Source organism: Sylvia atricapilla, chromosome 9 (assembly GCF_009819655.1).
Source record: "Sylvia atricapilla isolate bSylAtr1 chromosome 9, bSylAtr1.pri, whole genome shotgun sequence".
NCBI lineage: Eukaryota > Metazoa > Chordata > Aves > Passeriformes > Sylviidae > Sylvia > Sylvia atricapilla.
The window spans coordinates 12,953,926-12,976,748 of record NC_089148.1 but is presented as its reverse complement, the minus strand read 5'-3'; the positions used below and the strand labels follow the sequence as shown (position 1 = coordinate 12,976,748).

Genomic DNA, 22,823 nt, shown 5'->3' with positions numbered 1-22,823 from the left:
ACTGTCAGACGGCACCAGCAATTTCCATCTAAACTCCCCTGGGGTTTTACACTGGAAGCAGCCTGTAAATTAAATAAGCATTGCAACATATTTGTAAGACAGCTGTATTAAATGCTTCCAGATATACATTCATCCTCCAGACATGTGTGGTCAGATGGGATCCAGGCAGCTTGCATTACTCTGCAACACTTGCTGGGTTCTTGCCATGATTTTCTCATCTATCATGTGTTTGGAAGCTTGAAATGTTATTATTTTTTTTTGGCATTACTGCTACATTTCATCTGTCATCACTAAGTGCTGCAGGAACACACAGGGACAGATGGGCCTGGACTCCTCTTCCTATCTGAATAAACACAGGCACAACCAGGGAAAGCAGCTGCTACAAGGTTGTGTTCTGGGGCAAAGTACCCATTTGCCACCAAAATTTCACCTGCTCAGTAAATCACTTTTTCTCCAATGAATTCCAACAGTGTGAGTTACATCAGTGGGGAAGATCCTCACTTTCTTCTGCTTGGGTGTCTAAAGTGAGTGGAGAAATTCCCAAAACCCAGAAAGCAAATTCCACAGCCTGCTGTGTCCATGGTTGTGGGATGGGATGGAAATCCTTCAGTGTTAAGTGGGTTGTTTTATGTTGATGGTTTGAACCGTTTTGGCCCCACTGCCATCACCTGGACATCCACAGCATCGAGCCAACCCTCCAGAGGCTCTCTGCAAACGTTTGACAACTTTCCAGGTGTCCTTTAACACCCAGCTGCAGTTTCAGTGGTCTCAAATGTCCAGAAGTCAAGCCAAGCTTCTGTTCCCCCTGCCAGCCTCCCCAGGCTGCTGTGGCTCTCAGAAGACCCTTGTACCTGCCCTTTCATGCTGAGATCTTTTTCTGGAGTCCTCCAGCACCAGGGCTGTAAATTCTCCTGGTGCTAACAGATTGTTCTGGCCTTATTCTAGGCCCTTACAATGATCAATACTGTCTCTTTTCACTTTCCTCCACTTGCAGCTCTGCAGCAACTTCACTTTCCCTTTTGGACTTTCATTGTTTCTTTCCCTGCAAAACCTCCTGAGTTTTCTTCCCCAGGCTGCAAGCGATCATGGCTTCTGTTGCAGTGAAACCTCTGAAATACATGAGAAAGGTTTTTCTCTCCCCTCCACTAGCGAAATATAGAATGCAGAGGCTGAAGGCTGGGTTAAGAAACCAGTTTTGCTATCACCCAAAATCAGATCTTTGCTCCAAATCCCCATAAAAGTGAGTTTAGCCACTCTGTCCTCTATGTTCCCTCCATATCCACTCAGCACTTGGTATCTCACTTGCCCTCCAAGACAACCCATGTTCCTTGGCTTCACGCTCAACAGTGGTAACTAGTTATTTTATAACTATAACGAAGCTAGCTTGGTAAACATTAGACCCTGTTCATGGTCAAACCCACTCTCCAGGGACTTTGTGACCACTGAGAATTTCAGTGTTGTTATAAAAGTTTCATCTGTGGCTGCACCAGAAACTCCATCCACTGGCCTGGCCTCTCCACCTGTGGGTTTGGGGTATTTAGTGTTTATTTTGTAGGGGATTCCTGAAAGGTGCCAGCCAAGTCTGGACTGGTCATCTGGTAATGATGTAGGTACCACAGGACATTCCAAACAGCTCCATTGGCACTGAACAAAGCCTCAGCCATCAGACCTCCCTCTTTTCCTTGTGCAGCCTTTGTGAGGAACCCAGCTACACAGCATCATGATATTTATAAATGTTCTGCAGATCTTCACATGAGAGTTTATCATGTCAAACCAAGTCCCTTATGCTCTGGCTACAGCCAAAGCCTTCCTAAAAAATGCTGACCTGATTACAGCCTAAAGACCAACCTTTAACTCTGCCCTGCACTTTCACACAGATCCAGCTGGCTCAGTATGAAAAGGTACACTAATTTTCATGAAGGTGGCCAAGTGTGTGAAAAGGTAACGCTGCTCGGTGTAGTGTCTACCAGGGATGTTCTCCAAGGCAATGACCCAGCAGAGCTGGCTGATGCTGCAGACACACAGAGCACTGCTGTCACAGATGGAGGTGGCTGAGTCCCTGCAGCTCACTCATTGTGTGCTGTGTGTTCCTCACTTCCCGTGGGCAGATGAACAGCTTCTGTACTTGAACTCCCTGAGCACAGCACAGAGCTCAGCTAGAGCCCCAGCCTGCCTACATCTCACCTCCTCTGCCTTCACCCCCCTGGGCATGGAGGACTGTGGATGTGTGTGGCAGCACTGCTAGGACTCCAGAGAAAGCAGGAAATACTCAGTGGCTGTTTGTTCTCCAGGTTGCAGAGATAACCTGCAGAAAGCAGGTCAAAGGGTGAGACAGGCTGTTGGCTGAGCTGACGCAGTGTTTGCCGTGACATCCCAGCAGCTATAAATTGCTGTCAGCTCTACTTCAGGGCTCAGCTCCTGCAGAGGAGGAGGAAGAGGATTTTTACCCACACTGAGCTCACCACCTGGCTGAGGTGTGAGAGAAACAGGCAGAAGGCAGCATGGCATCTCTTCTGGACAACATAGTCAGACCTTCTGCTATCGTCCTGCAGCTGTCTGTGCTGCTTGGTGTAGCCTTTGTGCTGCTGAAGGTGCTCCAGTTCTACTGGGAGAGGAAGAAATTCATCAAAGCTATGGAGCCATTTCCTGGGCCCCCAAAACATTGGCTCTATGGCCACAACCACCTGGTAAGGAGTGGGCTGGGCTCAGCCAGGGTGGGTTTGTGTCAGCTGTGCAAAGTATCAGTCAGGATGAGAAGGATGGGATGGGGTGTGCGTGTCCCCTGCTCCTGTCTCTTCCTGCAGGAGAGGATCCCTGCACAGGGAGTGCCATATCCTGCATATGTATGAGAGTATCTCTGCATACTTCTGCAGGGCAGGAGGAAAGGGTGCTGGATATGTGGTGTGCATCATTTAGCAAAAAAGAGTCATGCTCTTTTCAATCATGACCTTAAACAAAGAGTTATGGGGCTTCTGTGAAGTTATTTGAATATGACCAATCATAAAATGTCTCTTTGCTACGTGAAATCTTCTAGCAAAAGGAGTGTTTTACTCTATAGCTGCTGAAGAGTTTTAATGCAGCCATTTTCATCATTCCATAGTGAAGATGTTTTGCTTTCACACTGCATGCCCACCTTGCACTGCTGAAACTGGGGAACAGGGATGTGACAGCCTTGGTCCTCCTGGCCTGTCCACCAGGATTCCTGGCATTGCCCATGCCAGCTGTAGCTCCCAAGTTCAACATAGAGCTGCTCCAAGCCCAGGCCACCCTAAGGTGTCTCAGCTGTCGCCAGCCCAGCAAGGGTCTCTCCATGGAGCTGTCTTGTGCTGCAGGGATTTGGTGGCTCAGGCAGCTTTACCTCTTGTGCACAGGCCCTTTGCAATGCTGATCCTCTCCTCCACCTGCACCATAAAAGCCCCTGTGTGCCAAGTCCTCCCACTCTTCCTTCGTTTCCCAAGAGAGAATGTCTTGCATGTGCTTTCCATGAGGCTGCAAGTTTAAACTCTGCTCTCCCTGGCATGTCCCTCTTTTTCTGCCCTTTTTAATCCCTGATTAACTCTCATTGCAGATAACTTCTGAAAAATTATTACACCAGTTAGTGTCATGGGGAGAAGAATATCCCTATGCCTTTCCCAGATGGTTTGGATCAGTCCTGCCTTCTCTAGTCATCCACCATCCTGAATATGCCAAATGCATACTTGGCCGAACAGGTGAGTCTCTACCTCTGGTTTTAAGAAACCTTTGAAACTTTCCTACCAAGAAAATACTGAGAAACTTGCCTGGAGTTGCTCCCTCCACCAGCTTCCTTCACAGCTATTGCAATTGTTCTTTTGCGCCTCTTCACAAACACCCTGAGGCTGCCCCAGGTCTCATGGAGCAGTTTGTATTCCTGTGCAAAACAGAGACCTGGTGCCTGCTCCTTCCAGATTCCTGTCAGTTCCCAATTTAAGGGTCACCTGTCTTATTGTCTTCTATGGCTTCTACCACCACAATATTTGTGCTTCCCAGTAAACCCAGTAAAAAGTGTGAGTTGTCATGGCAATGGCTCTCAGGAGGCATCTTAAGTCTTCTCCTCTGCTTCCTTCTGTGGAGCATGAGTGGTACAGACATGGCCATCCCCAGTAACTCACATCCATTGTTCTCAGTTTTAGAATTTACCATGGCTGTTTCTTTTCCACACACATTTTTTTTTATTCTAACTTTCTCTGTTTTTTGAAGTCTACTGCTGTCATAATTGTAGATGATCACTTTTAAACTCTACCTCTGGTGGTACAGTATTTTAAGTATTGAAATGAGATTAATTCTATCATGTGATTTAGAGGGTGAAATCCAATGCAAATTTATCCTGAATTTTCTCTTTTGTTGTGTTGAATTCATTAGTTATTCATACTTTTTTGATATCTATTCCATTTTACAGATCCCAAGGCTAGTATGCCCTACAAATTCCTACTTCCCTGGATTGGTAAGTCAAAAGCAGTAGTGAGGCTGTCAGAGCTGTGGTCAGAGCCTGCAGGAACTGATTGTGCCTTTTCTGTTTGTGCTTCAGGGAAGGGGCTGCTGGTCTTGGAAGGAAGCAAATGGTTCCAGCACAGGAAGATGCTCACCCCAGCCTTTCATTACGATGTGCTGAGACCTTACGTGGCCCTGATGTCAGACTCAGTCAAAGTGATGCTGGTAAGAATCCCCACTCCTGCCATTTTTACCTTTCAGCTGTGAAACAGTGAAAATAAAAAATGACTGAGAGAAAGAGAATGGCACTCAAAGAGTTTCTACTTTCACTGAATTTTTGGAGTAGTTCTGAAGTTCTAAAATTGCTCCCCTCACCTTCCTTTGGACATTCCACTTGTTAATTCTCTTTGTTTGCCAACAAAATCAACCACTGCAAGGATATCCTTTCACGCCTTGATGATTATCCTTTCATACCTGGGAAAAGAAATGTGCAGAAGAGTGAGATTAGGTTCACGGAATATCCATGAGTTAGGACCTCTGCTTCCAGAAAAGAAAGCAATTAGCTGTGTGGATCTGAGAATGGTGACAGGAAAATATGACCTGACCACAGATGGTGGTCTGTCTCTCCTTACCCCTGCCTCTCCCTCTAGGATAAATGGGACAAGAGGATCACAGAGAGGAAGTCAGTGGAGCTCTTTCAGGATGTCAGCTTGATGACACTAGACAGCATCATGAAATGTGCCTTCAGTTTTAATTCCAACTGTCAGACTGAGAGGTCAGTGCCTGAATTTCCAAACCCTGGGAAAGCAAAGGCTCCTGTTTTGCCACTCATTTTGCTAACACCAGCTTTGACTTTGGCCTCCTTACAGCAACTCCCACTATTATATTAGAGCTGTTTTTGACCTGAGCCACCTGCTGAGCAATAGAATCCAGAATCTTTCCTTCAAGGATATTTTCTATGGCTTGACCCGCAAAGGCCGTGAGTTTCAGGATGCCTGCCAGCTGGCCCACACCCATACAGGTATTCCTGCCCCTTTCTCCCCAGTGCTGTTTCTCAGCTGAACCTCTCTCCTACTTGCCCCTGGAGTGGCTCAGAGTGTGGTTGCAGCACGGACTGGCCAGAGGGTTACACATTAAACAGAGTCCAAGCTGATGACTGAGAGGTCAAGTACACGAGGGTACTCTGGAGGGGCAGGATTCACCAAACTGATCTCTCTTCACTGCAGATAAGGTAATACAAGAAAGAAAGATGTTGCTTTCCAATGAGAAGGAACTTGAGAAGATCCAGAAGAAGAGACATCTGGATTTTCTGGACATCCTTCTTTGTAGCAAGGTGAATGTTTGAAATGATCATACCAAATGCCAAAGAACAGAACTGTGTGGCACCCAGGGTGCATCAGTACAAGAAGGGAAGCACAAGAGACACCAAATCATACAATTTCTTTGTGTATAAAAATTAAAAGACCTGTGTGCTTAGGAATGACATGCTCTCCTCTTTCTTAGGATGCAAATGGAGTTGGACTGTCCGATGAGGATCTGCGTGCCGAGGTGGACACCTTCATGTTTGAGGGTCACGATACCACAGCCAGTGGGATCTCCTGGCTCTTCTTCTGCATGTCACTGCACCCTGAGCACCAGCAACGGTGCAGGGAGGAGATCCAGGGCATCCTGGGAGACCGAGATACCATTGAGTGGTAAGATAGGACTTCTTATTCCTTTATCTTGAACTCTTTTAATTTACTCTTGAAGGCCTTTGACATAGTCCCTCCCAACATTCTTCTCCCTAAATTGGAGAGATAAGGATTTGGTGGGTGGACTGTTCCCTGGTTGAGGAATTGTTTGGAAGGTGACATCCAGTGAGTAGTGGTCAATTGTCCAGATCAGTGATGAGTGGTTTCCCTCAGGGGTCCGTACTGGGACAGACCACTAACATCTTTGTCAGTGACATAGAGAAAGGGATTGAGTGCATCCTCAGCAAGTTTGCTTTCAGGGAGGATCTTGGGAAGATGACCTACACCACGATGTGCATCAAAGAGAGCTTACGCCTGTTCCCACCGGTTCCTGCCGTGTCCCGACAGCTCTCCAAACCCGTCACATTTCCTGACGGACGCAGCCTGCCAGCAGGTTTGTGGAGTTTGTTCATCCTTCATGCTGCTGTTTGTGGCAAGCGTGGCTTCCTTGCTCTGCATGGAGGGGCCGTAGGGTCTTCCAGACTCCCTTCTCTCTCCTGTAGCTGTATGGAGCTACCACAGCTTGCTACCACCGTGAGCCTGGAAAGGGTGGCCAGACAGAGTCCCAAGAACATGCTCCAGAGCTCAGGGGAGACTTGTGGAGTGCTGTTCCTGGCCAAGTGAAAGTGATACAAAGTGATAGAAAAAAAAGGGACCTTGCTCTGAGGTCTTTGTTTTTGGTGAGCAAGGTTTTCAGGAGATCCCTGCCTGACCTCCTGGAACAGCCCTGCAGAGCCCAGGGAGGGAGAGTAACCCAAAAACACCTCTCCTGCTTTTTCACTCTGAGGTGTCATGAGCTTTTTCTCACTTTTCTTTCACAGGCTGTCTGGTTGGACTGAACATATTTGGTATTCACAGGAACCGGGAAGTGTGGGAGGACCCCGAGGTATTTCACCTTGATAACAAGAAAGGGAAGATGGTCTCTGAGTCCAGACATCCATTCCCCTTGAAGAAGGCAGCCTGTGCCTCCCTCCTATATTTTTTTTTTCCCTTTTCATTCCAGCAGTCCACATCTAAATGCACAGTTCAATCGAGTTACCAAACACCCCAAAGGCTTTGAACATGACGAAGGGCTGGGAAATGGTGTTCAATAGTGTCTCGTTGTGCATGGTGACAGAGATGCTCTGACTGCTTTCAGCCGTCCTGCACACACTTAGAATAGTATGAGAAGTCCCAAGCCCCACAAGACAGTGTTTTATTTGAAGATGATATTTTAGAGGCTCCAAAAATCATCTGGGAAGTTTGGAGAAGGGTGCATAGCTGCCTCTCTCCAGTGGCTGTCTGGAGAGCAAGGTTAGGCATCTCTGGAATGGAGGGATCCTGGCTTGATCCCTGCTGCCATGGATGAGAAAACACTTGCAGGCATCTTGGGCATTGTAGTGGGTGACAAGGGTATCTCCAAGGGGAAGATCCACTCAGGGGCTTTGTAGAGAGATGACTGTCATCTGTCATCTGCAGCTCCCCCAGGAGCAGCAGAGGCCACATCCAGCCCTAACCTGGGGACCAAAAAATAAAACCTGGTGCTGCCCAGATCAGACCAAACACTGACCAAATGGTCTTTTTTGCTCCCACAGATTTTTGATCCTCAGAGGTTTTCTCCAGAGAACTCAGCACAGAGGCACTCCCATGCTTTCCTGCCTTTCTCTGCCGGATCCAGGTGGGAGATCTTTGATCCCTCTCCTTCCTATCAGGCTGCCTTGCATGTGAGACCTGGCTCAGATGTGAGCTGCTAAGGCTAATCCTCCCTCAGTCTCCACAAGCCAAGTTGGCTGGGCCAACTCGAGCAGGTTTTCCATAATGGGATCTCCTATTACAGCATCTCCTGTAACAGGATTTCCATGCTCTGTCAGCTCTGTGGTCACTGTAGGATTTCATACATTTTATTGAGGTTTTGTGGAGATGCTTACATTCTATGTTGCCTGTGTTGGGAACACCACTCCCTTGTTTAGCTCACACATGGGCTGAGTCCAGCTCGGGGGTGGCTGGGGATGAAGGCAGGGACTGGAGCACTTGTCACCCTGTCCCCAGGAACTGCATCGGGCAGCAGTTTGCCATGAATGAGATGAAGGTGGCTCTGGCCTTGACCCTGCAGCGCTTCGAGCTCCACCCGGACCCATCCAGGTTTCCCATAATGATACCACAGATCGTCCTCAGGTCCAGCAACGGGATACACCTGCATTTGAAGAGGATTTTCTGATCCCACATGGTACCATGGCAGGAGAGCAAGAGCTCTCCCAAGGGACACCCTCCACCCAGAGGTTTAAGAGGGGATCAGCAAACAGACCCAGAGAGGGCACATTGGACCTCTCCCATATTAACCCCTGTCCCACTGTTGTCCAGAGGGCCTTGCTGAGCCCACAAACACCAAACCCAGCAGGTCCAGTTCTCCTCCTTGCAGGGGGAGCAGCACTCCCAAAGGGGTTCCACAGCATGGCTGTGGCCCATCCTTCACCTCCATGGGCATCCTCCTCCATGTCCTGCTCATCTCCTCATCTCCAACCTACCCTGATAAGCTCCTTGACAGGACTTCTGCCAACTGCCTGTGGATTTGTCCCATTGTCAGTTCCCCTCTTGGGCTTGGCAGTGAACAATACCTGGCATGGTTTGCAGGGATGCCTAAAGCCTGGGTGCTGCCCCAGCACAGCCCCTGCCCTGCCTCCAGCCTGGGTGTGCCTGACCAGGAGCGCTCCTCCCAGCAGCCTCACTGCGTCCCCACGCACCTCCCTCCCAAGGATTCCTGCTCTGGGGCTGGCACTGTGCCCACCATTATGGACATGAATGCCTGTGGTTCCTTTCTGCCCCAGCTCTGAACTTCCTTCAGCTGAGGGTGCTCAGGAGCCAGCACAGAAAATGCCACCAGCTAACCTAAGGAAGCACTTGGCACACTGTGATTGGCATTGTTCTCCTCTCTGAAACGAAAATAAAGCCTTGTGGTGATGATCTCCAAGCATGACTTTGGCTTCCTTTGCATTTGGGGCCCAGCAGGGTACAAGAGGAGTACCAGCTGGCCAGAGGCAAGGCTGCACCCAAGGGTGCAGCACTGTCAGTGTTTCCTCAAGCCACAAGCACTGTTTCCACGCACCCTGTTGAGCCTGTTTCCACATATCCCCCACCACCTGTCACCTCACCTTTGACTCCAGGAGCTTCAGTGGTAAGGAAACAACTGAAATGATCTGTGGTCAAACAAAGCAGAACAGAAATACACCCTGCACATACAAAAGTGCTGGTAGTAAGAATAAAGTCAGCTTGGAAAATAAAACAAGAGGAGGCATGACTCTGCCTCAAACCATGTCCTGCAGAGGCTGAGAACTGCCTGCTCAGTTCAAGAGTGGCCTGCCGAAGGGGTGCAGGTGAGCATTGACCCTGGCATTGGGCGTGTTGTGGGGGTACAAGGAGCCTTTCCCCAGCACCAGTGCAGGTGGATCCAGCTCATCTGGATGAGCTGCAGGTCCGGGGTGTGAATTGGATCAGTAGGTGGCAGTGGGAGACCCAGAAAAAGTCCTGCCTGGTCCCTGATAAAAACCCCTGGCCTTGGCAGGCAGCACGGCTGGGCACAGCAAGGCAGATGATGTGTCCTATCCCTGGGGACATCCCTGTCCCCCACGCTCAGCAGAGCAGCCACTGGTCTCTCAGAGTCCCCAGTGTGTCTGTGGTGTTACCCAAAGCCCAGGGGAAGTTTGTCACTGCCAGGGCCTGGACACTCAGTGGGCAGCAAGGGAAACTAAGGCACAAAACCCTGCATATGTGTCATGCCACAGGGACAGACAAGGCTGTGCGGCTTTCATCCACAGCACAGGCATCACCAGAATCACTGCAGGCACCGACATATCTGTCTGTCTGTCTGCCTGGGCAGCTCTGCTGATGGCCAGATCAAGAGAGTTAAACCTGAGCATCTCCCCATCTGATTGAACTCCTGCAGCCCTCCTGCTCCCCATCTCTGCTGCCTGCTGCATCCTCAGCTTGAGAAACAAAATTCTCCTCAGGCTGGAGCCAGAGCTTTGTTTCAGCTATCTGGGTACCAAAAGGCACAGGGATGCTGAGATTAACCAGCAAGGTGCAGGCTGTGCTTATGTTGCAGGGCAGCTGAAGACCAAGTTCCTCTTCTCCCAAACCTCCTCTTCTCACCCTCAGAAGGAGTCTGAATGCAGGTTGTGCAGATGCCAGTGCCACCACCCTGGCACTGCTGGTGGAGTCAGGTCTGAAAGGTCAGACTCCTGCTGTCCTCCCCAGCTCCAGAACAGTGAGGCCTTCAGAGGGCAGTGGTTTAAAAACACCTTTTTGTTACTGAGAAATCCTATTTGTCAGACATTTCAGGCACCCATCTGGGAAGAGGGAAACTACCTTGAAGTTCTGCACATCTGTTCTCCAGCAGGAGTTCCAAGACATGAGCTTCAGGCTTCAGGTGCTCTTGCCACAAAAACCCATCCCAGTCTCCTTGGTGGTGGGTTCCAAAAGAAACCCTGTGGCACTTAAAGGTGTCACTACAGCATCTTCTGGTTTGGGAATGGGGGTTAGGACCCCCAGCTGCTGCCTACCCCATGGCCTGTACACTGACCTGTGTTTTGGGACCATCACCCTATTCACTGCCATGGCCAAAGCTGCCCATTTGGTTTCCAAGAGTCCTTCTGATTGCTGGATTGTTATGAATGGCCAAACCCCAGCCACTTCCAGGGGAGACTTTCTCCAGGGAAACTGCTCTTGGTAATCTGCTTGGGAAAGAGAGGAAAAACTGCTGCCATTTTTGATGCAAAAAGTGGATTGTTATTCCAGTATTTATGGCAGTATGACAGTAATTGAGGTAAGCAGAGCCAAACACTTTAAAATCTCTTCCTGTTAAGAATCATGCTTAAACCAGGTTTGCAGTTTGAAGGGCCAAAGCTTTTGAGGGAAGGCCTCACAGCACCAACGCACCATGAAGCCCCAAAGCAGCAGCAAGTGGGAGGAAATTCTTCCAGTTTTCAGCTTAGCCAGGTCAAACTGAGCAGCACAAACATCCCCCCCACCTTCAAACGGTGGCAGCTTCTGGACAGCAGCTTGTAGGAGATAACCTCCTCTGCCAAGGCACCACCAAACGGTCGGGAGAGCAGCAGAGGAGCTGTGCGAGGAGCCGGGCAGCAGCCAGGGACACAGATCTAATCGCCTCGCCTTTGCCCCGGGTATCTCCCTGCCAGGCAGTGACATTTCTGCGCTGCCGCAGCTCCATCACCATGGCTACAGCAGCCGCCAATCCACGGCCGAGCCCTTCCCGAGTACCGACAAACCCTCTGGGAGATGCTGCGAGAGCCAGCCCCTTTGGCAGGGAGACACTTCGGGGACCCCGGGACAATCCATAGCACCAAAAAATTCCCCTTTTTCTTCTTTCCCGTCTCTTTTTTTTTTTTTTTTTTTTTTTTTTTGTCTTTTTGAAGCACAAACAATGGCGCTAAAAGGTTGGGTATCAGGCCGATAATCATGAATGACGTGTCGTTATTACACACCACACATTCATTATCTCCCACTCCAGCCATGTCACAGGCGGCTGGAGGAGGGCAGATAACGGGGTGCCTTCATGCAGATGGCTTATTATCAGGATGTTCCAGGAGGGGCTTTAAGACAGTTAGTGATGCTGTTTGCCAGTTAAAGATTAGAGACCCCAGAGAATAATTAACAATCCCAAACCCCAGTTTTTCTGCTGGATTCTTCAGCTTTCTCCCCCCTCCCCCATCCTCTTTAATCTATTCACTCTAGCAGGTGTAATAAAGTGATAAGGACGGGCTCCGGGGATGTTTGTTTGGCTACTACGGGTGTATAAACCAACAATGGATGGTATTTTACTTCTGGCTTTCAGTGGCTTGAATCGAGACCAAAAACTTTGCAGCCCCCTTGCCCACACACAGCCACTCCTCCATGCTCTGCTCCTGGCTTCCACCTGGGTGGCTGGGCTTCTTCCCCACCCAAAGGACCACCAGGGTGGGACAGGCCCCCTTTTTTTCCCTCTGGAGATCCAAATGACACCTCTTGGGTATCCAGGTGCCCAATGCCAGGATATAAACCCCAGGCTACATTGCCCAGGTGCAGGAATAGAGCTGGCGCTGCTTCCAGCAGCAGTTTACCTGAATACAGCCAGTCTGTAATTAAATCACCCTGGGATAATTTGTATCGTAGGTGTCCACCTGCCCAAAACGCTCCAGTTACAGCTGGAACAGAGACATCTCAAACCTTCAGAGCTAAAGAGCTCAGGAGAGACTGGGGGAGCTCATCAGAGTAAAAGTGGCTTTCAACAAGATGTCCCATTGTCTGGGGTTCCAAGAGATGGATTGCACTCTCCTCTGTCGCAAGGAAAAGTGGTGATCCACCTTGTAACAAAGTGGAGATGCAAAAACCCCACCCTGGATATCTTTTGCCCCAAAGGAGATTATCCTGTCTGCAGCAGAACACGACCATGGACATCTTCTGAAGGCCAAGGCTTCAGAGATAATGGCATTACAGAATGGGGGGCAGGATGGAGCACTCGTGGTGTCCTTACCCTCCACTGCTGGGCATGGGGAGGTTTGTGGAGGACCCCTTCATGCTCCGGTGCTGCATGGAGAGAGGTGTTGGGGAGGATTTGGCCCTCAGGCAGGTTGGCTTAGGCCCCTTCAGAGAGGTCACTGAGGCTGTGGGAGGTGTCCCTCACCTGGGGCTCTCGGCTACGGCCCTGGCTCTGGAGGACATTCCCCAGCTCATGGGGGAGGTGTGGAAGGCAGGAGCACTGGCACGCCAGAAGTTGTCTTCCCAATCACGCTCATCCTGCCAGGGAGGGATGAGACAGCATTGTGCTTTAAAGAGCATCCCGACCCTATCAGCAAGAGATGAGATATCCTAATTATGGCAGTACAGGCGAGGATCTGGGCTGTATCAGCCACTACAGAAAGGTAAACAAGAAATATAACAATGGACCCTTAACACTCATTAGCTGTGTCAGATAATACCTCACTTTTCTCCCTTTGGGGCTTAAAATCTAATTAAGATTTTCCAACAATAAATTTCATTTATGCTCGCTCCCTTTTGTTCTTTTTAGGATCACACCGAGAAGCGTCTGCAAGCGACTGCACAGCTGGTGGGAAGGCAGCTCCAGTCAGCCTCGACTGGAGCTTCACAGACGAGGGAAACTGAGGCAGGGCAGCACCCTGGAGAGTGCAGAGGTGAGATCCTGCTAGGACACGGCACTGGCTCCTGCGTGAGGTGTTTTCCCCCAGGGAAGTGAACTCCAAAGGGGCACTGGCTGTGCTAAGACCAAGCACGGAAGCTCTTGGGCAAGCCCAGCAGTAAATAAAGCCTTGTCCTTGCTCAGACTTACAGCCATGGCAGGGACCTGTGGGGAAAGGGGCACGGAGACCCACCGAGCCCTCAGTACACGTCCGCTCCAACCCCACATCCAGGCGTTGTGGGGTGAACAGCTCAGGCAGCTGTCACACGTCCACTGTGTACACAGGGCAGGGAATAAACTCCTGTTTTTACTCATTGTAAGGATGACATCGTTTACTTCTTTTGCAACCGAGAGGTGAAAAATTAATGGGTTCCCTTCCTGTTGCCACACCCCCAGCCCAAGTGCTGACACGGCAGGTAATGACTAATCCTTAAACCCTGCTGAGTGCAGCAGTACCACTGAACCTTGAGGAACCTGGGTTTTTCCAAACCTACGTGACGTTTGGCACCTGTGAGAGGTAAGTCAGGAGAGCAGCATCCATCAAGGGAACGAGTGGGGTGGTCCAGGACACAGCCTGGGGCTGGTTCAGCCTCCAGGTACCCAGGGGAGGGTGGTAGATGGAAACAGCTCTGATGTGATGCCGGAGATGCAGCCATCCTGCCTTTGCATCTGAGGGCTTGACCCCTCTAACCCTCCTGCCTGTTTTCTTCTACTCCCATGCAATTTCTCAACGGGAGCTGTGATTTCTCAACGCCAAGCCTTTGAGGGCATTTTTGAAATACTCACCTACCTCAGCCTCTAGGGAAAATGCCTTTTGAGGTGGGTCTGTTACTGGAGGACACTTGGCTGAATTTTTGTGTCTCCACTTGTTCGGGACATCAGCAGCTTCAGCTGTGGGAAGTGCACAGCAGACCCCCAGGAACACCTTGCTCCTCCCAAAACCTGCAGCTGCCAAAAATGCCCCTCTTATAAATCTCCCACCCCAGTGCTGTTCCAGCTGCGCTGCCCTTGATTGCAGAGTCCCTTAATCCTTTCCTCACTGGTCAGGAGGAAGACCCTTCATGCCACTGGAGTAACTTATGTTCCGGGAATGGCCAAAGCATCAGAGGTCTCTCATTTCAGTCTACAAATGCCACAGCTTAGAAATCTTCGCTGTTCCCATGGTGGCCCTGGCACTGTCCCCACCACGGCAGAAGACAGGCCCTGGTTAATGAGCAGCCTGGCAGGAGCAGGTTGCACTATGGCCAGCTGCCCTAGGACAGCCAGCACTGCCCAGAGCAGCCCCCAGCCACTTCCTGGCAGCATTGATTAATGACTGCCATTCACAGCCTCCAGCTCTGGAAATGGCTCCCAGCTGGCTGTAGGGCTGCACGTTGGAGTCAGTGGGATTCAGGGAATGCTGCCTTTCACCCATTAAGCAGCACTGGGAAGTGCTGGATTGTTTCTGTGGCTCAGTAACCCCACCTGGCAATCGGAGTGGAATGATGCTCTCACTCCCTATACATGTCTTTGAGGCTCTGGGGCAGTCCAAATGCTGAGCATTCCCTGATGTCCTTCATTCTCCCAGCTGCCTGAAGGCTGAGATGCCAGAAAGTCCTTTGTCTGATTAGCAGAATGACCCTCTTTGCTGTCATAGGCAACAATTCTCTTTATTGCTCACCGGGAATATATGTACAGAGGGGGAGGTTTGTTCTGACATTAAAATGCATGGTGTAGGTCATAAAAAGGAGGGTGAACTGGGGAGAAAAGAGCAGGTTTTCCATCAGAAGCTCCCTGGAGGGCAGCTGGGAGCGTGGGGATGTCCCAGGCATCCAGCGGGATCCCCTCTGTGTCTTGAACAAGTCAACACCCTCCCGGGACTTGGGACATGAACCTCGCCAACCAGGTGGGGTGACCACTAGGCAGGAGAGGTGGCACCCCCAGACCTCTCCTGGGGACCACCAGCCCCAGAGGGACAGGAGCATGTCCTGTGGGTGGAAAAGGAAAGGACCAGGAGGCAGTGGTGCCGTGGAGAGGCCAGGGCCCCGTCACTGCCAGGGGGTGCCAGTGCAGAGGGTCTCTGTGACAACACCCATGGCAATAGCGGGAAGCAAACGGAGAGGAAGAGGAGGGTGGCGGGTGGGTGCTGCTACATGGCCGTGGTGATCACCTTCTCCTCAGGCTCCACGGTGTTCTCGTAGGCGTGCTGGTTCTCTTTGGACCTGCATCGGTGGGAGAAGTGCATTGCTGAGCTCTGTCCCAGCAAGAGCAGCATCCCCAAAGCCACCCCCGGCACCCTCACCTCGCTGCTGCCAGCTGTGCACTGAGAGAGGGGTCAGATGGGGACCACAGCAGGGGTGATCCTGAAGGGACCAGAGCCAAGTGTAGGGTGGGAATTGCTCTAATTTTTAGTGAGGGCTGTTTTGGCTGCCACCATCTACGTGGTGACCCGTGGTCACTTTTGGTGGTTTCCTCTCTTGGAAAGCTCTGATGTAGCATAAGAAAAATGTGGTGTGGCAGGTTGGGAGGTGGTGGATGGATTGTGGGGCTGCAGAGACAGTGAGAGATGAGGGAGAAGGGGATACTCCCTCTCTGCCTTGTGCTTAGCCCCTGGAAAGCTTTAAAGCCCCAAAAATAGGTGCATGGGATGTGTAAGACCCTGAGTGGGCAAGACCACAGCTCTGCATGTCTAAGCTGTCCCCAGGGGAACAGAACAGAGCTTGGGAGCCATGGAGAAGAAGTCTGAGCACGTCCTTCACCTGAAGTCAGCTGCAGCTGATACATATCTCCCTTCGTGGCCATTGGATATGACAGCATCTGGCTTGTCCTCCACACTCACCACGTTCTCAGCATTTTCCCTGGAGGGAGAGAAGAGAGGGGCTGGGACAGGGTAACAAAGGAGCTATGCTGGGGAGCAGTCTCTAACTGGTAATGACACTATGGAGACAATAAGGGGCCTGGATGTGATTCTGTCCTTGGACACCGTGCTCAGCCTCCCTCCCAGCAGGACAAGGGCGAGGAGAAACACCCTCACTGCAGGTTTGCAGAGGCTGTGCCAAGGTCCAGCCCCTGTCTCTGCAGCTGCGACGCCCAGCATCGTGCTGGCAGTCAGCAGGACTCATTGTCAATACGTGGGATTGTTTTCTCCTGCTAACTGGTTTTTCCAGTCTACTCCTATGTAATCTGTTGCAGAACAGTCCCCTGTGGATCCCGATGGACACGGAGAGAGCAGTCAAGGCTCTGCTGGAGGCTCAGCCCTGTCACAGGAGGGCTGTTCTTGTGCACGTCCATGTGAGCAAAGCCGAGCTGCTCTCTCCCAAAAGCAAGTCTGGGTGGCTTGCAGGAGGAACCACTGGGCAGGGATGGGGTGTTCAACCTCAGCCAGGCTCCAAAAGCTCAGCTCCAGAGCGAGCCTGTAGCCTGAGCAGCGCCAGGGGGATTTAGCTGCAGAGGATGGGTGCGGGTCCACCCTGCCTGCACATCCCTGCCTCCTCCAGCACCTGCCCAAGGGCAGCTCCCGAGGCTTCTCCAAGGAATAACCCGGTATAAACAGGCAGTGGCTGGGGCTGATAGCTGCTGTCACAGTGACAGCGCAGAGCTGGCAGGGCTCCAGGCTGCCGAGCCTCGCTCCTGCTCTTCTGAAGAAAGGCCAGATTAATTAAAACAAGGCACCATCCCTCCTCAAGCTCTCCTCAGCATCCTCTGCCTCCAGGCTGGGAAAAGGCAGTCAGGCATGGGCAGCAGTGGGAAACACCATCCCTGCCTGCCACTCCGTGGGCTGGGGGTTCCTTCAGTTTGAGGACAAAGGCTCTTCTTTGGGAAACAAAGACTACAGTGGCAAATCAGACCATATCAATATATACATACACACACGTTGTGTTATGCACTGGCCCAGAATGCATCCCAAACAGACCTGCTTAAAATGCCTCTGGGGCTAAAGCTGACCTGCTGAGCATCAGGGTAAACACCAGGAATGTACAGGTACAAGAGGAATCCACCCTAAAGCAACCTCACCAGTGCAGAGGAACCAGGAAACAGACGTGGGATGTTTTTGGTCTTCATCCCCTGTTGCCTTTGGGCTCAGGTTCAAGATCAGGTTACTGTAACTCAGCCAGCTGGCCTTGCTCAGCTGAACAGGAGCAGCAGCCTGTGACTCCGCTTGGCCAGCATCAGGCAGGAGGTAACCCATCCCACAGAGACTTTTTCAGAGGAATAAAGACACCACGTTTGCCTGTGACAGGGGCTCCAGGTGAAAAGTACTGCCACTGCTTGGCTACCTCCTTTTTGTCCCAGCTCCTCTCTGACTTGGCTCTGTCTACTTTGCAAAAAAAGCTGGTTCAGGCTTATTATCCCACAGATATAAGGCACACAGGAACTGCACCCCCCAAAGCCATAGAAAACCAGGCTGGGACAGCCCCTGGACACCAGGTAATCCAGCCATGATGCTGTGGCTTTGCCATGCCCAGCACAGCTCTTTCTCATGGCAGCATTTGACTGGTGCAAGCTCACACCTGGCAATCAGTAACAGGGATCAGAGACCAGGACAGGGACGAAAGGACAGGGAAACGAGGACAGGGAGTCTTTGCTCTCCCGGCCCATCTCCCAGCACAGCAAGCACAGTGTTCCCAGCCCTGGCACATGCACAGAGGCTGCTGGAAGTGGCATGTGCCAAGGCAGCTAAGCCCAACCCAGAGCAGCCTCCCACACTTACACTTTATCCTTACACCAGAACCTGTTGACCACGAAAACGATGGCCACCAGGACTAGAAATACAACCACTGCGATGACACCCTGTGACCACGGCTGCAGGCTGCCTCGGGCTGCAGGGAAAGAAGAGGACACCTGTTAGAAATTCATCCCCAGCTTCTCCCACCCAGCTTCAGCAAGGTCCAGATGAGAGCTTGATCCTGTAAACCTGAGCAGAACACACTGCTGTCAATTCAGGGAGGCTTACCTGGGTGACAGCAATGAAATAAAGTACAATTTACAGCATTTTCACTGGTGTTTGTATACGGAGTGTGGTGCCTTGCAGATTTGGGGCCCCATACACACTGACACACACACACAAATGCATAAACCTGCACTTTGAGGGGCTGGTGACTCTGTGATGGGGGAGAAAGGCATGGGGGACATGGAGGAATGGAGAATGTCTGCCGAAGGAAGGAAGGCAGAGGGGTTTCAGCAAACTGCTTGTTCTCTGTGCCCAGATGCCACACACATTATTCCAGGGATATTTTCCAAATACTGACTGGTAAAATGAGGACTCTGTTACAGGAAGAGTGTAAAATTTGGGTGTAATTCTCGCAGCAAAAAGTTGTCATTGCAGATCTTGGTAAAATGCAATCTTCCATTCAGCAAGTTTCCAGAGCAGCAAACAATTTATGACAGAAATTGGATGCTGATGCAATCAGAGGAATAACCTCAGCACAAAGAACAGGTGGGGCTGGCAGAGGGCCCAAGGCAGCACTGGGGTGGGCACTGGGAGCTGACTGGGATAGCCCCATTTCTCCCAGGCATGGAACAGACTGACAAGTTTGTTTTTCTCTATCCAGACCTAAGCAGGAATCCAGCCATGGGTGGGAAGGCTGTGAAACACATTCCTGGATGTGGGCAGGATGCAAGGGCCGACAGTGAGAGGAGGAAATCTTGTCCCAGCCCTTGCTGAGATGGCTGCTCCTTGCCTCCCACTGGATTTTGGGCAATGGAGCACACAGATGTAGTCAAACCCCTTCTTAAGTGCTGTCGCATCAGCACTAAAGGACACCTTGTCCATACAGCCACATCCCCTTGAGATTTAATTGCTGTTTACTCAGACCTGGCTTTTCCTCATCCACTGATCACAGCACTGACCCCAGCACATAACGTGGTCCCTCTGCATGGGCAGGCGGAGGGTGGCACCTGCCAGCCCCAGCACCAGCCTCAGGACACCCAGACCCAGCCAGGGACACCTGCGAGGCTGAGCTGCCCCAGGATGAGCAGAGGATACCCTGGTCTCCCTCAGAACTTTACAGTGAACACTTCCTCTGTCTGACAGGAGACAAACCTCTGCTATGAACAGAAAATAATCTTTACTAGCAGTAGTAAGAGTAGGCTGCATGCTCCACACGTGTAAGCTCCTAACCCACATCCAGCTTCACATTGACTCTGCTGCTAACAGCTCTCCTGCCCTCCCTTTGATTTCGGGGAAAGGGGCTGTCCTTGGGCAAGACCCCCAGCTCCTGGAGTCTGCAAGAGATTTTTATTTAAAAAATAATAAATAAAACAACAACAAAACCTCAAAGAGCCCAAAACAGAGCTCATTTTTCCTCTTGGAAGTGAAATCAGCCTGGCTAGCTGACCCACCAGCAGTGCCAGTCTGGAAAGCAGTGGCACTCCTGGGCAAGGGCCTGTGAGAACAGCCCTGAGCAGCATCTCAGCCCCCTCTCCCCACAGAGACATTTGTCGTGTTTCTGCAAGGTCCCAGGGCAGAAACTCAAGCAGGAGGAATTCAGATGGAAATTCCCTCTTGTATCAGCGTGTTTAAATACCATTGTATCAGCAGGCTGCTGCTGGTGGCAGCCAGGGGTGGTGACAGTGGGGAAGAGCAGGGGTCGGTCCCCTCCTGCCCAACTGGTGGTCAAGGATGCTCCTGCCCACCACCCCTGTGAGCACAGCCCCAAACACACCTATTGCCTCCTGGATGGATTTTGGCTCTCTTTGCATCCTTCCCTCACTCTGCCCTTGGCTGTTGGCCACATTTATGTATTAGTTATGGTTTTTTCTTCCTGCCAGACTCAGGGTTTCCAGCCCAAGCCTGGAGTGGGGGGGTGGTCAGGTCCAGCCCTTCATGAGGTTTCTGCTGAGGTTAAGGGAGTTCAACCAGGGAATGAAGTCAGCAAAGACTTAAACTGCCAAATCTCCATCTCGTGATCTTCCTGCAAAGGAGGGGGAAGAGAAGCGGTAACAAACCTCCTTGGAGCAACCATGCTCAGGAGGTACTGGGTGTTTTTGGAAGTGAAATCTCACTCCTGTGGCTGTTCCCACCAGATTCCAGAGCATCCAAAGCCAAAAGGGAAAACACCAAACCAAAATCAAGAGGTTCTGGCTTTGAGAGACCATGTAGGGCCTGGCTGCAAGGGGAGATAAGGGTGGTGAGGGAACGGCAAATGGCTCTCCATTGGGCTGAAATACCCACTGGGAAACTTGCACGGGCATAAGAGAGGAGGAATAGAGATCAGCCAGAAGCAAGAGCTTGATAGGATCTATCCAGGGAGTGGCTGCTTGGGTCCCAGCCCTCGGGGGCACTGCCTGGCTGCAGCCCCACCAAGCACAGCTCACTGCCCTGCCAGGAGGGCTGGCTGAGAGGATGAGCCTCACCCCAGGAAACAGGACCGAGTTCCTGGAAAAGTGCTTCACTGGGGATGCCCCGCCTGGGTCAGCCTGTCCCTCAGGCTCTGCCACCTCCTCTCGGTGTTGCCCCATGGTAATGAAGGGCTCTTCCCTCACAAACAAGATCTCCGAAGCCAAACTAAGCAATGTGGAATCTGCAGCCCTGGCAGATGTGTCTCCACACATCTGGTGCCAAAACAACCCTGTGCACTAGGTGCAATTCCATCTCCATACTCAACAGCTACTTTGATGACACAGGCCTGCTTTTTAACACCTTTTTACACCTTTTCCCTGAGCGTTCGGAAAGCTTTGGCTGGCCTATCTTTTCCACTCTCTAAGGAAGTTGTGCCAGGCTCTGAACCCTCATTAAAGGATTTCTGGTTGCTTTTTTTTTTTTTTTTTTTTTTTCTTTCCAAGCAAGAGCAAAACTTTCAACCCTGCTGACAATGGACACCCCAGACTCTTAGATCCTCAGCAAGCTGGTAAACAAACACAGGAAGAGCGGTCAGGGCTGGGGCATCAGCAGGAGAAAGGGGGAGGGAATGTTCCGGGACTTCGGCAGCACCAGATGAGTTTTGATTACTCCTCATTATTTCTAGCACTAGAGAAGCCCTTCAGTGAATTTCCTAAAAATAATACCCTAGCATAGGAAGTTTCTCTGTCAAGTCTTTGGGAAGAGAAGAGGAGGTCAATTTGCTGAGGAAAATATTTGCTCCCTCTCCTCACAGCAATGATCAAAATTACAGATTAACAGGAGGATCTGAAAGCTCAGGGAGCAACCCAGAACAACACTTGCTCAAGGATAAGAGTGAGAAAAAAGAAAGAAAAAAAAAAAAAAAAAAAAAAAAAAAAAGGCTTTAAGAAAACAGATTACTCATCTCGGTGCACAGTCCTGCCAGAGGTAAACCACAGCAGTTCATCCCTGTGCAAGCAGCTCAGATAAACCTCAGGTGGCAGTTCCAGCCTTCAGCAAAACAGGCAGAAAGTCTCAATGTCCCGGCTCCAGCAAAACCCCTCAACCCCACCGAGCGCCCAGCCATCCTGAAGTGAAGGCAGGGCTAAAGCTCAGGCAGGAGCTGGGATGTATTTTCCCGAGGCTCTCCCATAGTTGTCCCTCGTCCCCCTCGCCCGGCGCTGGGCGCACCCTGCCGCCTTTCCCCGTGTCCCCGTGTCCCCGTGTCCCCGTGTCCCCGTGTCCCCGTGTCCCGCGCTGGGGCAGTGCCCGCACTCACCTTGCTGGCACAGGGCGGCCGGCAGCTGCAGGAGCAGCGGCAGGAGCAGCAGGCAGCGGGCGGGCATGGTGGCAGCGGGGCCGGGACAGCCGGGCGCTGCTCTGGGGCACGGAGCCCTCCCGCAGGAATGAGCGCCTGGTCAATTATCAAACGCCCTAACGAGGGAGGCCGATGCTCTCTCGCTCTCTCTCTCTCTCACCTGCTTATTCAAATCCCGCTGCGGGAAGGAGGTGCCTCTTCGCCTTCTCCCGCGGGGAATTCGGGCCACGGTGACTTGAACCTGACAGTCCCCTTAGGCAGGGCGTGGAAGGCAACTCGGGCACAAAATATTCGCGTCGGCCCAGGTGGAAAAAACGAGACCTAAAGCGGCTAAAACTCTTCCTCGGTGAAGCTGTGGTGCTTGGGGAGCGTGGTGTCCCCCAGGTCACCTTCCCACAGGAGAGTCCAGCAATGCCCCAGTGTGGTGTCCCCAGGTCCCCTCCCCACAGAGGGAATCCAGCAATGCCCCAGTGTGGTGTCCCCAGGTCCCCTCCCCACAGAGGGAATCCAGCAATGCCCCAGTGTGGTGTCCCCAGGTCCCCTCCCCACAGAGGGAATCCAGCAATGCCCCACTGTGGTGTCCCCCAGGTCACCTCCCCACCGGGGAGTCCAGCAATGCCCCAGCTCTGACATTCCTTCCCGCCCTGTGGGGCACCCCACTCACTTCCTCGCTTTTTTCTTTACAACAAGTGTCACTAATAGCCCAGCAAAACACAAATTTGTGACTTCAAAACATCCAATTAATCGACCAGACTCTGTGCTGGGAATTGCCTCTCACCTCCCACACCTTCTTTAATGGTGACACTACTAAACAGAGCAAACCCGGCCTTCATTTTACTGAGTCATTAGGGCTGTTCC

The 22,823-nt window shown here is 51.4% G+C and overlaps 2 protein-coding genes and 1 long non-coding RNA gene across 4 annotated transcripts; 1 reads left to right on the top strand and 2 right to left on the bottom strand.

Annotated features, from left to right (window-relative positions):
* Window positions 1-1,175: 1,175 nt before the first annotated feature.
* Window positions 1,176-18,318, top strand: LOC136364835 (cytochrome P450 4A4-like). Its single transcript, XM_066324932.1, has 15 exons — window positions 1,176-2,687; window positions 3,569-3,710; window positions 4,418-4,462; window positions 4,547-4,674; window positions 5,100-5,224; window positions 5,319-5,470; window positions 5,676-5,782; window positions 5,953-6,143; window positions 6,440-6,573; window positions 7,001-7,065; window positions 7,754-7,836; window positions 8,208-13,072; window positions 13,219-13,342; window positions 13,744-13,864; window positions 18,056-18,318. The coding sequence occupies exons 1-12, from the start codon at window positions 2,502-2,504 to the stop codon at window positions 8,374-8,376; spliced, it is 1,527 nt and encodes a 508-aa protein (XP_066181029.1). The 5' UTR covers window positions 1,176-2,501; the 3' UTR covers window positions 8,377-13,072; window positions 13,219-13,342; window positions 13,744-13,864; window positions 18,056-18,318.
* LOC136364841 (uncharacterized) lies at window positions 2,562-11,314 on the bottom strand. Of its 2 annotated transcripts, XR_010744213.1 has the most exons (5): window positions 11,183-11,273; window positions 10,735-10,885; window positions 4,825-4,923; window positions 4,605-4,710; window positions 2,562-2,602 (listed from the first exon to the last, which is right to left on the bottom strand). It is a non-coding gene; the product is annotated as an uncharacterized lncRNA (long non-coding RNA). The 2 variants fall into 2 exon arrangements; XR_010744214.1 differs by lacking the exon at window positions 10,735-10,885 and having other exon boundaries at window positions 2,564-2,602; window positions 11,183-11,314.
* PDZK1IP1 (PDZK1 interacting protein 1) lies at window positions 14,981-22,117 on the bottom strand. The gene is made up of 4 exons (XM_066324938.1): window positions 21,927-22,117; window positions 18,038-18,146; window positions 16,086-16,184; window positions 14,981-15,548 (listed from the first exon to the last, which is right to left on the bottom strand). The coding sequence occupies exons 1-4, from the start codon at window positions 21,991-21,993 to the stop codon at window positions 15,476-15,478; spliced, it is 348 nt and encodes a 115-aa protein (XP_066181035.1). The 5' UTR covers window positions 21,994-22,117; the 3' UTR covers window positions 14,981-15,475.
* Between the last annotated feature and the right edge of the window lie 706 nt (window positions 22,118-22,823).

Coding starts and splice junctions, on each gene's coding strand:
- LOC136364835 (XM_066324932.1), top strand. CDS start 2,502: ATGGCATCTCTTCTGGACAACATAGTCAGACCTTCTGCTATCGTCCTG. Junction 2,688..3,568: donor TCTATGGCCACAACCACCTG/GTAAGGAGTGGG, acceptor CTCTCATTGCAG/ATAACTTCTGAAAAATTATT. Junction 7,837..8,207: donor CCTTTCTCTGCCGGATCCAG/GTGGGAGATCTT, acceptor CCCTGTCCCCAG/GAACTGCATCGGGCAGCAGT.
- PDZK1IP1 (XM_066324938.1), bottom strand. CDS start 21,993: ATGCCCGCCCGCTGCCTGCTGCTCCTGCCGCTGCTCCTGCAGCTGCCG. Junction 18,147..21,926: donor GGCCGCCCTGTGCCAGCAAG/GTGAGTGCGGGC, acceptor CTTTCCCTGCAG/CCCGAGGCAGCCTGCAGCCG. Junction 15,549..16,085: donor TCAGCTGCAGCTGACTTCAG/GTGAAGGACGTG, acceptor CCACCGATGCAG/GTCCAAAGAGAACCAGCACG.